General features: G+C 38.7%; 1 protein-coding gene across 1 annotated transcript in view; it reads left to right on the top strand.

Annotated features, from left to right (window-relative positions):
* LOC145988439 (uncharacterized) overlaps positions 1-13,966 on the top strand; it is a 103,402-nt gene that overhangs the window by 24,286 nt on the left and 65,150 nt on the right. The window contains exon 3 of the mRNA XM_083123331.1: positions 1,356-1,815. Coding sequence (XP_082979457.1) covers positions 1,356-1,815 — 460 coding nt within the window. The remainder of the gene's footprint in view (positions 1-1,355; positions 1,816-13,966) is intronic.

Here is a 13,966-nt window from a genome sequence, read left to right as displayed (position 1 = left end):
GTGTAGTGTATGAGGCCACATTCCATGTCTCTGGTACTGTGAATAAGCATACCGTTAGAATTTGGGGGTCAGAGTATCCACACAGTATCAGGGAAGAGGTGCGAGATAGCCCGAAAGAGAACGTTTGGTGTGGCCTCATGTGCGACAAGATCATTGGACCGTTCTTCTTTGCTGAGGAGACTGTCACAGGAACGACGTACCTAGACATGCTGGAGTTGCTTTGTTTTCCCCAGGTTGAAGACCTGCAACCAAACCTTTGGTTTCAGCAAGATGGTGCTCCACCTCACTGGTCGCTGGATGTTCGGAAAACTCTGAATGAAACATTCCTAGGATGCTGGATTGGACGAGATGGACCAGTGCATTGGCCTCCACGTTCTCCGGACATCACACCATTAGATTTCTTTCTCTGGGGCTACGTGAAGGACAGGGTGTTCGCCACTGCAGTGCGGGACCTTAAAGATCTCCGTACTCGGATTGTGGAAGTGATTGGTACCATCCCTCCGAACATGTTGCAGCGGACCTGCATGGAAGTTGAATATAGACTAGACATTTTTGTGTCACCGCAGGGGCTCACGTGGAAGTGTTTTGATTTGTTGTTGTAATTTTTTTTAAAAAACTTAACTTGACATAGAACTTATTTTTGTGAAAAAAATTAATTTCATTTCATTTTGTATATAGAGCAAATTAAAAATAGGGCATTTCGGCGTAGACACCCTGTATATCTGTAAGAAAGAAATTGATGACTATGAAGCAACCTGCTCCAGGTGATTTCACGTGGAATGACCCAATTGTGTTTACTAAAAATGTTATGCATCTTGAAAAACATATACTCTTGCTTCAATTTCAGTATCATTGCATGAGGAAGAAAGTAACAAACCTGATTGATAAAATTAAAAGTCTCACTGTAAAAAAAAATAGAGTTATTGCTTCTTTTTTTCTGGGAAGAATGGTTCCTACACTATTGATTTGTTATGTTACTGTGTTGCTTATTAATGTGTTCGTCATAACAACTACGCAAAATTGTGTTACGTTCATAAATGATTATGCATCCAAGAAGACACGTATCCACGTACGGATAGTGTGGCATTATTATACTGCAGAAAAGCACCAGTGATGCATAAACTAGAACACTTGTTAACACTTTAAAAACACGTGGAAACTGGACACCAGTTATGTGAATACTGAAACACTGATGCATCAGTGTACGGCTGTGGATCTAAATGCCGGCAAACACAATCCCACTTACTGACGTGCCAGCCTCTGCTCCACGGACACCTGCCTCGACCATAATGGCACTGTACATATTACTTTGAAATATGAAAAGATTAATGATAATTCAAATTGTTTTCTTACAGGTTTCCTTTGGAGATGAGATAAATTCACTTACTGAGGAACCTGCAGAAGGTTTGAAGGGACCAAACAAGAAGTTGCAAACAGAGGAAATCAACCCTTCAGTGTCTCAAGATGATCGTTCGAAACAAGATACTGATGCAAAAATAGAGTCCAATATTTCTAAGCCACCAACTGATGCGAAAATAGACTCAAATATTCCCAGGCTGCCAACAGTGAGGTGTAAACCAATGTGGTCAAAGAAGAAAAGAAATGCAAGTGCTTCCGCAAAGAGACCGGAAAGTGCCTTTTCTGCTGCAAAGCAGTTTGAACGAACGGCAGCCGTACAATCTAAATTCTATGAAAGGAAATATAGACTGGCCCTAAAGAAGCATAAAATGGAAATGAAGCATCTAAATGCCCAAATAGAGTTAAATAAGTTGCAACAAGAAAAAGAAAGATTGTTGATTGAAAGACTTAAGAAAGGTTTGCAATAAACTACTGCTTGCCAATAATTTTTTTTTTATTTTTTTGGTATGTAAATGAATAATAATTCTGTTATGTTAATGATGTAGTATTTTTGATATTATGACCAGACAACCTGCTATCAATTTCCCCACTTTCAAATCGCTCATTGGTTTGTGCATATTTTATGGTTGCAAAAAAAACAAAAAAAAAAACGCCATTCACAAGTTCACAAGTAACCAGCACTTGTGTTTAGAAACTATTAGTATTATGGGTTCATAATTCACGATATGTGCGACTTACTCACTTTATATATATTAATTTGTATTTTCAATAGATTAAAAATACAAAACTTTGTTACTTACGTGGAATGAGTATATTTGTGCAACGACGTTTCGGAAACAACTGTTTCCTTCTTCAGGTTCTTTTCTCGGCTATCCAAAATATACCATAGCCTCGTCAAATCATGTCATTCGTCAGGGAAAAGGAAACAGTACAAATTTGGTAAAGGTAAAATTTGGAAAACACTTCTAAAACCATTGCTACTCGCATGTTCTCTATCATTGTTAAAACTATCACTATAAAACCTTCATACTAAAGTCCTATGTACAACAAAAACTTTAAAAGATAAGGGACCCCCTCTTATTACACTGTTCCCATGTGGCCTGCCCGTTTGCATGGTACTATGTGCATTCACTGGTTATTGAACGTTGGTAGGCTGGATGGGAACAGTTGTACATAGGACTTTTAGTACGAAGGTTTTATAGTGATAATTTTAACAGTGATAGAGAACATGGCAGTAACAATGGTTTTACAAATGTTTTCCAAATTTTACCTTTACCAAATTTGTACTGTTTCCTTTTCCCTGACGAATGACATGATTTGACGAGGCTATGGCATATTTCAGATAGCTGAGAAAAGAACCTGAAGAAGGAAACAGTTGTTTCCGAAATGTCGTTGCACAAAATAGATACTCATTCCACGTAAGTAACAAAGTTTCGTATTTTTAATCTACAGGGTGGCTCAATAAGTCACTTAACACCCCCATTACAACGCCACTGCGGCATGGAACGTGAAAATGGTGATGACCAATCGTTATCAGGCCAAGGGGGAACCACATTGACGTCACCCGCATGGTCGGCAGCCATCTTGATGTCCGCCATCTTGAATTCAACTTCAGAAATTTAAATGGGAAGGGGGTCGTGCGACATATCAAAATGGGCTATAATTTCACCAGGAAAACAACTGTGACATTTGTTTTCACCTAACTTTAATTCTTGCAGAGTTAACAATACCACAAAGTTATGGCTCAATAAGTCACTTAACACCCCCAGTACAAGGCCACTGCGGCATGGAACGTGAAAATGGTGATGACCAATCGTTGCCTGGCCAAGGGGGAACCACACTGACGTCACCCGCATGGTCGGCAGCCATCTTGATGCCCGCCATCTTGAATTCAACTTCAGAAATTTAAATGGGAAGGGGGTCGTGCGACATATCAAAATGGGCTAGAATTTCACCAGGAAAACAACTGTGACATTTGTTTTCACCTAACTTTAAATTTAAGGGCGATTTCCGCATGGGAGAGTGACACGTCCTTTCCTTTTTGCTTAAATGTTTATTGTTCAAATAATTGTTAGTATGTGATTATGTGGTATTTATTGTTAGACCAATTACTGAAAATGTCCGGATATTGACTTACCGGTATGTACATATCTTGTAGTATTGGTTGGCATGGGAATTACGATTGTGTTTTGTCTTTACATAAAAGTTTAAAAGAGTGATGATGTGAATTGATCGTATCAAGAGTAGCATATTTCCTTTTTCACTGATCTGAACGAAAATGCCACTAACACGTGAGGAACGGATTGCCATCATATTGATGTCAGGGGAGAGAAGTACACGTGACATTGCCGCAGACTTCAATAACCGCAATCCTGCAAGACAACCGGTGTCACATGTGGCCGTCAGCCAGTTGCTGGCAAAGTTCCAAGATACTGGATCTGTGGATGACAAGCCGCGACATGGACGTCCGAAAACAGCCACGGATGAGGGTACTGCTGTAGCGGTGTTGGCATCATTTGCAAAGTCCCCAACCCGTAGCACACGGAGACTGGCGCTGGAAAGCGGTGTCAGCAGGGGTTCAATTCAAAGGATTGTACGTGACCACCACTGGCATCCGTATAAGATACAGCTGCAGCAGCACCTTAGGACGATCCAGACAGGCATTTGCAGTTTTGTGAGTGGGCTATAGCACAACTACAAAGTGACCCTGCCATCAGTAGCAAGATTCTGTTCAGTGATGAGGCTAATTTTTATGTGTCGGGAGAGGTGAATAAGCAAAATCTGCGGTACTGGTCACCCGAAAATCCACATTGGACAGATCCCAGCAAGGTGACGGGAGGCGGGAAGCTAATGGTGTGGTGTGGTACTTGGGGTTCCCGACTTGTTGGTCCATTTTTCATTGAGGGCAACTTAAATGCAGAGGGCTACTTGCTTCTGCTACGGGAGCAGATCTTACCATCCTTACTGTCCGAGGATGGGAGCTATCCTGAATGGTTCCAGCAAGATGGTGCTCCACCGCACTATGGGATGATAGTCCGTCAGTACCTGGATCAACAATTCCCTCACCACTGGATTGGTCACCGATGGACTGTGTAATGGCCTGCACACTCACCTGACCTGACACCATTGGACTTTTACCTCTGGGGACACCTGAAAGCCATGGTGTATGCTACGAAAATCAGGGATCTGGCCCACTTACGCACACGCATTGTGGATGCCTGTACTGCAATAACTCCTGAGGTTCTTCAGAATGTGGTAAGGTCATGGGAGAGACGATTACACGTGTGTGTTGCGCAAGAGGGACGTCATATTGAGCATGTGTTATAACTTTGTGGTATTGTTAACTCTTCAACAATTAAAGTTAGGTGAAAACAAATGTCACAGTTGTTTTCCTGGTGAAATTCTAGCCCATTTTGATATGTCGCACGACCCCCTTCCCATTTAAATTTCTGAAGTTGAATTCAAGATGGCGGACATCAAGATGGCTGCCGACCATGCGGGTGACGTCAATGTGGTTCCCCCTTGGCCAGGCAACGATTGGTCATCGCCATTTTCACGTTCCATGCCGCAGTGGCCTTGTACTGGGGGTGTTAAGTGACTTATTGAGCCATAACTTTGTGGTATTGTTAACTCTGCAAGAATTAAAGTTAGGTGAAAACAAATGTCACAGTTGTTTTCCTGGTGAAATTCTAGCCCATTTTGATATGTCGCATGACCCCCTTCCCATTTAAATTTCTGAAGTTGAATTCAAGATGGCTGCCGACCATGCGGGTAACGTCAATGTGGTTCCCCCTTGGCCAGGCAACGATTGGTCATCACCATTTTCACGTTCCATGCCGCAGTTGCGTTGTACTGGGGGTGTTAAATGACTTATTGAGCCATAACTTTGTGGTATTGTTAACTCTGCAACAATTAAAGTTAGGTGAAAACAAATGTCACAGTTGTTTTCCTGGTGAAATTATAGCCCATTTTGATATGTCGCAAGACCCCCTTCCCATTTAAATTTCTGAAGTTGAATTCAAGATGGCGGAAATCAAGATGGCTGCCGACCATGCGGGTGACGTCAATGTGGTTCCCCCTTGGTCTGATAACGATTGGTCATCACCATTTTCACGTCCCATGCCGCAGTGGCGTTGTACTGGGGGTGTTAAGTGACTTATTGAGCCACCCTGTATTGAAAATGCAAATTAATATTATGGGTTCAGATGACTAAATACAGTTTGATACATAATTTCACCAGCAGAAGTATGCACAGTCATGTTGTTTTCTAGAAATAGTGAGTTACGAAGTCCACTTTATTTGCAAAATGGCTAATTGGGACTTGACCTACAGTTTAAAGTTGAATCCGAAGCACTATGTGCATTCACTGATTATTGAACGTTGGACTTACAAGGCTCTAGAAAAAATGACATGTTTGATGTATTTTTGCTGGAGAATTGAACAATTAAACCTCAACAAAATTTTGTTGACTTCTGGTTTTTAAAAATTGAACATAGTCCTATAGGTGGAAAGTAGCATTTATAAGTAGCTTGAGCATTTTGTGGGACATTTTATATTTTTTTTCTCATTTGAGCCTCAAATATCCTTCAAAATCTGCATTTTGATTTGCCAACTTGGAGGTGGATAAGAGTCCTCAAAATCTGTTCTACATGTGCTCCACATGTATCTCCAATGTTTTTCAACATTTGTTTATGGGATACTGGTTCTCAACATGTTTACACACTAAATTGCCCAAGTCCAACTTCAAAACTAACTAAAATAAAGCCTACGTTTGTACTGTTGACATGCACTTGTCATGGTGTACTGCCTCAAGTAGGGACGTCAATTTTTTGGTGCTGCTTTTACTTTCCATTCCAAAATTTGCATTTTTATTTCACCACACTTTACTGTCTAACTAAAATTTTAAACTAGTATTTTAAGTTCTAAGTTATATGGCCTATGCCTGTTCATGATTCGTAAGTTGGGAGCTATTTTTAAGGATGTTATTCATGCAACAAATACCGATGTTCCTGCTCCCGTCAATTACATCACAGCAAGTTGCAAACCCTGAGAAAATACACAGTTTGAGTCTTCAGACTGAAATATCTAAGTTTCCAAGCTCCAAAATCTATACGAAGCTCAAAATGCTCTTGCAGAACTATGTCAGTCATGCCTCTCATCAACAGCCTACAAGATATTCAACATCATTATGCTAGGAGAGAAGATAGAACCCTGCACATCATTTGGGGTCTACCCTAGTGGCTGTGACATCATCTATTTATAACTAGAGTGGCCACCCCTGATTTAAGAAGCAATCAATTGAATATCTAATGTTCAGGTTCGACAAGCATCTAACATGGATGATATTTTTTTTCATTAAACCTCAGGGACTGGGCAAGGGTAGGCAAGCACCCACCCAAAAATTCCCCAGCCCATCAGGTTGCCCACCTAAACAAATTCAAGATATAAGTGTTTGGGAAAATATGAATGCTTCAATAAAGAAGTATATTCTTGTCTTGACTCCGTGCACATTTTTTTGGTGAATATTATATGTTTAAGGCTCACAAAATATTCTACAAGAAGTTTCTCTGTTTTTGAATTTGTATTAGTTGACTGAGTAAGATAAGGAAATTCATTAGGAAATGTGTTCATGAATAATATCTGTCAATTTTATCTCTTACTAGCCAATTACCCGGTGTTGCCTGGATGTTTATTTATCCCAATCTTGTATTAGACAGGAAATAATGAATTCTAACTATAGTGTAAAAGGTAACTAATTTTAAATGTCATCGTGAATATCACCAATTAGCTTAGCGACTCCGAAAACTATGGATTCATCACTAATCTAGGTCATTTGTGACATTTTATTTTTCACCCCCTCCCATCTCGCCCCCCCCCCCCCCCCGGTGCCGATAGGTGATGAACTTGAAGGTCAACCGCATTGGGAGTGTCACAAAAACTATGGATTCCACCACATTTTCGCAACACAAAATCATATCAGCCTGAATGTTAGACAAACCGAGAAACACTATCGTTGTGCGGGATTGCATAGTCACACATGTCTGTTTGTGGAGAATTTAATATAGGTCATTTTCGATTATTTTTACATGTCACCCCTTCCCACCCCACCCTAGGAGTGCCAGGGGTGTCTTACCCACAATCTTCTTTCCAGATTGCAAGTGATATGTGTACAAAGTTTGGTTGAAATTACTCCAGGCGTTCGAGAGTTATGCCAGAACAAACAACATACACTCCCACACACATACATCCATTTTTATATTGAGAGAGATTTAAAACTTGAAACTTCACATTTTCTGGGGTCAGGAGTACAAAATAACACAGGATAAACAAATATTTTAATATAATATAAACAAACACATAAATAAAAACATCTTCGTTATTCCCATACGGTATGAAAAGAACTTTGATCTATGATAAGGCTTTTTTGAACTAGCATTTTGGGTAATGAATGTCTTATTTGGATAGTGTGATAATATTTGCAGGGGGGGGCAATATTGACAACAATTTTTTTTATATTCATAATATATATATATATATATATATATATATATATACTTCTTGAGGAATTTAGGGACAGAAACTGCCTTTCCCCCTTTAGTCTGCACCTATGGTGATAATTGTCAGCAAATGAAACTTTTCCAAGAGTTTTATAGCCCTTTATGTGGGCCTCCCCGATGGTGTAGTGGTAGCGTTGTTGCCTTGTAATGAAGGGGGCCTGGGTTCGATACCCGGTTGGGACACAGTGGTTCGGATCCCACTTTAAACTGTAGGTGCAGCAGGCCCGTAGCCAGGAATTCTTAGTAGGGGGGGCGAAGTCAATCCTAGAGGGGGCAAATTTTTAATATATTGTGTTGCATTGACAGATATAGCAAGGTACAGACAGGCACTTGCCCCCCCCCCCCCTCTTCCAAAAGTAATAAGTAACAGGAAAGGGATGTTATCTTGAAACTCCAACGAACAATAAAAGTTCAAGCAACATCAAATAGCAATATTTCGATTATAACCTTTCGGACTACCAAAGAATACAAAGATAAAGTTTAACATAAATAGGCTAATCGGGACTGTATCTACTTTATATTTACAGGTCAATAATGTTAACAGATGATTAATATGTACCAACAACTTTTGGCTTCTCTGCAGAACTGATTAAGGAAGTGATTTATAAATCGTGCTTCATAATGTTTTCCCGCTAGTTTCCAGTATGCAAGATTTTTACGCACAAAGGAATTTAACAAGAATCCAACAACACCATTGTGTTGTGTTATGCAAGAAAAATCGAATTAATTAAATAAGAATGGTTACATATTATCTAGACTTTGATGAATTGTGTAAAAAATTGTAATACATTCTTTGTAGGCCTACTTGCTAAAACATTGAAACATGGGTCTCTTACTCCACCACGGATGCATCATTACAGACAATGTTTGCCTACTGGTTACGTTAACCATTTTGCAAAATATTGTGTTGATGAAATATATGTGTTTGACACCCGACAAACAAATAGGAATCCCTTGATTGATCAATGACTTCTTGGATTACAGTGTCATCATTAATATTTCATATCAAGTTTTCTAGAGGGAAATTTTGTATCCTCTTTACATTATGAAAAATACCTTCCTTAATGACTATGGTACGAAACCGAACGATATGAGGCCTCCTTCGCCTTACCCCATTTCCGCGGCACGAGGTCTCTGGGCCGCTTATCGTCACCACTTTTTGAGCAGAAGTGTACAAACTCCAAACATCAGTTTCTTTATACTGATACTCTTCTCAGTCACTATTTACTTGTCTAATTCTACTTTCGATGTTACAAGCCATCGAAATATGGCATCTTCTGTTCTTAATGTATGCAATACCATTGATAGCTTCGCAGTTGCAAATGGAATTAATTTTTACTGCCGTTTAAAATTCTGAGAGCAATATGTAACATAATATGGAAACGATATCATGCAAACAGTAAGGGTTGAAACTTAAATTTTCCTTTATAAAATGGATATAATAACACACACCTATGTTGCTTATCATATTTCATGCTTTTGCATAGAGAAATGATTCATAAGATTTGAAGTTGATATTTACACTCCATAAGATGCTTAGTGTAACTCTTATCAAACTACAAATTTTATAGTTTTCTAACCGAAATAATAAATGTGAAACACTATCACATTTTCATCATGTTTGATAATAATTTGAGCCAGTAAGCTGTCCCACATCTTTCATTAGCCGACCTCCATCATAACACACTACGAAGCCAGGGGGTTCCAGGTTCGAGCCTGTGAGCAGACGCGAAACCACAAATTTTTATCTGTAGAGGGGGACAAGTACCATGACAAACGTGCCAATAATAATAATATTAATATAGTGGTGGTAGTGGTAGTAATAATAGTAGCATTAAAATACGTTATTATCGTCGTAAATCATGCAAAAGGGGGTAGAAGTCGGTGCTAAAGCATTTGTGTTTCAACAAATTATGTGAAATATTAGTCCAACACGTTCAATTTCATATTAGCTAGTAATGGAAAACAAGCACGCAAACTGTATTTTTCAATGGCGGAATATGCATGACGGACATTATCCTTTTTGTACATATGACACGTACAGTATAACTTCCATGTACACTTCATTCAGATCGTTTTGGCTCCCAAGGCTGACTTCCGCCGCCCCCTAGCTATGGCTCTGAACTTGGACTATATGAACAGTAGGAATTTTGTTTGCGAGCGAAGCGAGCAAGAAAATTTTACGAAATGTACTTTTATTTGTATAAAATTTGAAATCGAAGGTGCAATTGCCCCTCTGTGCCCCTGCAAGTGCCCTTAGCCGTCTGGAAGAAAAGTGCAAGAGAGACTTGAAAATTAATTCCATCTCGAGTATCCATTTGTCCTGCTGTTCTTAGATTCTGCTAGTCATGTTTCTTTACTTCAATGTTTGCCCCCCCTAGATTGGACTTCCGTCCAAGATTGGGGGGACAATGCCCCTGCTACCCTGTGGTTGCAACACTGTTTGTGAGTGTCTCTTCATCAATTTCACGTCATCACTCATTGTCACGATTAGCTAGATGTGGCAGAAAAGCAACGCTAAGTAACAAAAATCAAATATCCGCTCCCTCTCTCCATCACATGAATCGCTATTACCAAAAGGTAGACTTGAGAAACAAAAAATTATGCAGTTCAAACTTCATAGCAACACATCCAAGAAAAACATCCAAACACATTAGACACCTTTAATACAAGACTACTCAAATTGTCACAACTGTTCTATATACTGAAAATTGCGAAATCATTTCCCGAAGTCTGAAACTGGAAGGGAATTCTTTCTCCCCAATCCTGATACGACATTATACGGAATCCGCCTTCATAAATCACAAAATCAATAAATGTTTTTGTTATGTTGCTAGAGTAATACAGAATATAATTGTAAAGATTAGTGAGAATTCCAGGTAGGAATATGTTCTGTATTTTTCACAGGGGGGGCAAGGCAGGCTCTCAGTGGGGGCAGTTGCCCCCCCTCTAGCTACGGGCCTGAGGTGCAGTCTCGATTAGCCTTACTGTGCATATAGTGGACTTAATACACCAAATCAATCAATCAATCAATTTATAGTGCTGTGAACAAGAGAAGAATTGCTACATTTGATTTTTTTGTATAAATTACTTTCCACAATATATGTAAAAGTATTAGTTTTCCCAAACGATATGCATATTTCTATTGAACCCTATCGGGCATCTCTTTTTCCTGTATTGAGCAGATGAAGATTTACTTCAGCCTCCCAGATGGCGCAGTGGTAGCATCATTGCCTTGTTATCAAGGGGTCCCGGGTTTGATACCTGGTGGAGGCATATGGTGGTTCGGATTCCACTTTAAACTGTAGGTCCAGTCTCGATTAGCCTTACTGTGCATAAAGTGGGCTCAAAACAGCAAATCAATCAATCAGAGGTTGACTTTAGTAAGTGATCGCTTCTGTAATAGCATTGATTTTCATTTTTCGATATTCTTTTCCGCAAATTCCTTTTACCATTGTTCAGTGATATCTTGTGTGAAAGTTTAATGCAGAATTAAACAAATCAAAAGTTGCTCATTCCTTGTGTTTTAAAACTTTCCTAATAAGACATTAATTAAATGCAAAGATTCATATGCACTTATCAATTTGTAAAATCCCCATGAGCCAAGGAAAAGGATCATCCGGGAAGCAGCACTCTTACCAGTTAAAAACTCACCATATTGAAACTGCATATTCAAGATCGTTCATTTCAGATATGGAGAAAACTAAAAAATCTTCATTGTTGTAGATGTTTATATACATTCTGTCACCATCCTTGAATATATACTAATGTCCAAAATTAAAACAACAAACGGAAATTCTTTCCCGTGTGTCCATTTAACCACATAATATGATCAGGTGACAGTAATATTTATAATGTCGTAGACATTATCTTTTCATGATAAAGCTGAACTTTAAATAAGTTCAAGAAGTGTTTAACTGGTTTAAGATAGAAAATAAACTAACCTTAATGTGCCAGGATTCAGGGGTGCCCATCCCCCCCAAGGCCAATGGCACATCCCCCCCAAAAATCATGTCATAAGTTTCCCCCAAATCATATCATTCGCACCCTTAAACCATATCATAATACCCACAAAATATTTAATTACAACAGCGTTTCAACCGAAAGTAACTTTTTTCGTAGCTTTACTGCACATTATAATTGATCTGCCCCTCCTCCCTAAACAGGGGTGCCATCACTCAAGACCATGCCTAAAATTGTTCATCATAATCGAGAATATCGCATGGATCCCACTTTAAACTGTAGGTTTAGTCCCGATTAGCCTTAGAGTGTATAAAGTGGACTTAAAAAAAAAAACAAATCAATCAATCGAGAATATCGCTTGTCTTGTAATACAGCTTTAGTATAAAAACTTCATACTCATCTTATTAAAGCGCCAAACACACATCATAGCAACAAATTATTGCGAGCAAAGCGAGCAAGAAAATTTTAAATCCATTTCTGTGCAGGCTTTGAAGAATATTAATTTAATGGGGTGTCAATACTTTCTTAAGAACCCAAGATATTTAGTCTTTTCCTTTTCCAGCTTCTCCTTTGGCACATTCGGGGTCGAAAACGTGTGGATGCCTTATCGCTAAATACAGTCTCCAAAATGTAATGTTCGAACTCTCTCTGCACTACAGAAATCTCTTGACAATCTAAGATTTAACACTTTATGAAGAGCTTTCTATCTCCCCCTTTAAATTTCATACTCAATCCTACCACCAAAATGTCCATGCCAATTTTAGACTTACTGTTAATATTGAAGAGTAGATATTGCCTCCTCCAAAAAATTAATTCTCAGTCTCCACACCAGAATTTACGCAACAATAGTAATACACAAGAATTGGATATCCCCTTCAATTTAATGCTCAATCCCCCTGTAACTAAAGCACTCGCCATAATCTAAGATCTATAGTTGGATACTGTCCCCCCCAAAAATTTAATTCAGAATCCCCCTCAGAACCCACGTGTCAATTAAGAACTAATATATAGGAGTTTGATACCCCCCCCCCCTTCCCCTTCGATAATGCCCTAAACACTTTCATTTCTTCATCCAATGGATTAAATATGGTGCATTTAAGGTGTAAAATTTTTACACATATTTTGGAAAAGATATAAATGTTGAATTTTATATTATTTGAAGAGAAAAAATCCCCCCGAAAATCTCGACGGTGCAACCAAACCCCATAACCCCCCCGTGGGCACCCCTGCCAGGATTGATCAACAAAAAATCACAGGAGGAAAGGATTTATTTTTGTTGCTTTAATTTTGGTCACTAGTGTATTTTGTATACACAGCATGTGTCCTGCATTGAAAGAAAGAACAAAAGTATTTTGTTTTGTAAAGAACGTTAATAGTGGCAAATAAACGAGAGCAGTTCAAACTGCGCAACAGTAAATGTTGATTTTTTGGCATAAATATAAATACATCTTGTAACCTAATAATCTGGGCTAGGAAGTTGATGGAAAAATCATCATCTTTTATGAGCCTTGAGGGCAATACCAAACCTGATAGTAGTCCGTTTCTCTTTAATTAGAAACAGAAAACATTCTTTTTATTTTTCCATTTTTTGGCCTTTTTGTAGGCCCTTTTCAGTATTTTTGGTCTTTTTGTTGCATTTTTATCATTTTGAGGTTTCTTCTTGCTCCTTATGTATTCCTTGGCAACAGTACTAGTATGTCAGTTGATACTTGAGCAAAAAAGTTCTCCAATAGGGAGAGGATGCAATACTCCTTGCAGTTTACCAATGCTTCGATTTCTGTGACAAGGACATCCTTGTACATATGCTATTATCTCTTCATATTTGGCCGAGAATTGCTATCCAATAGAAGATCTGTATTTATGGCCAAGGTGACCAAAGAATTAAGTGGAATAAATGAAAATCAAACATGCCTGTACCACAAACAAATGATAGTCAAAACATTGAATGCAACACTAGCACAGATGCTAAACAAGTACGTTGAACACCAGCAGAAGAACTGGAGGGATTAGCTATGGTTATGTGTTTTTGTATATAATTGTTCAAAGATGTATGAAATTTTTAATTAATTCTTTGAGTTGGATTAGGA

This window comes from Lepisma saccharinum, chromosome 5, assembly GCF_977018435.1.
Source record: "Lepisma saccharinum chromosome 5, izLepSacc3.1, whole genome shotgun sequence".
NCBI classification, from domain to species: Eukaryota; Metazoa; Arthropoda; class Insecta; order Zygentoma; family Lepismatidae; genus Lepisma; species Lepisma saccharinum.
This window is presented reverse-complemented; position numbering and strand designations above follow the sequence as displayed.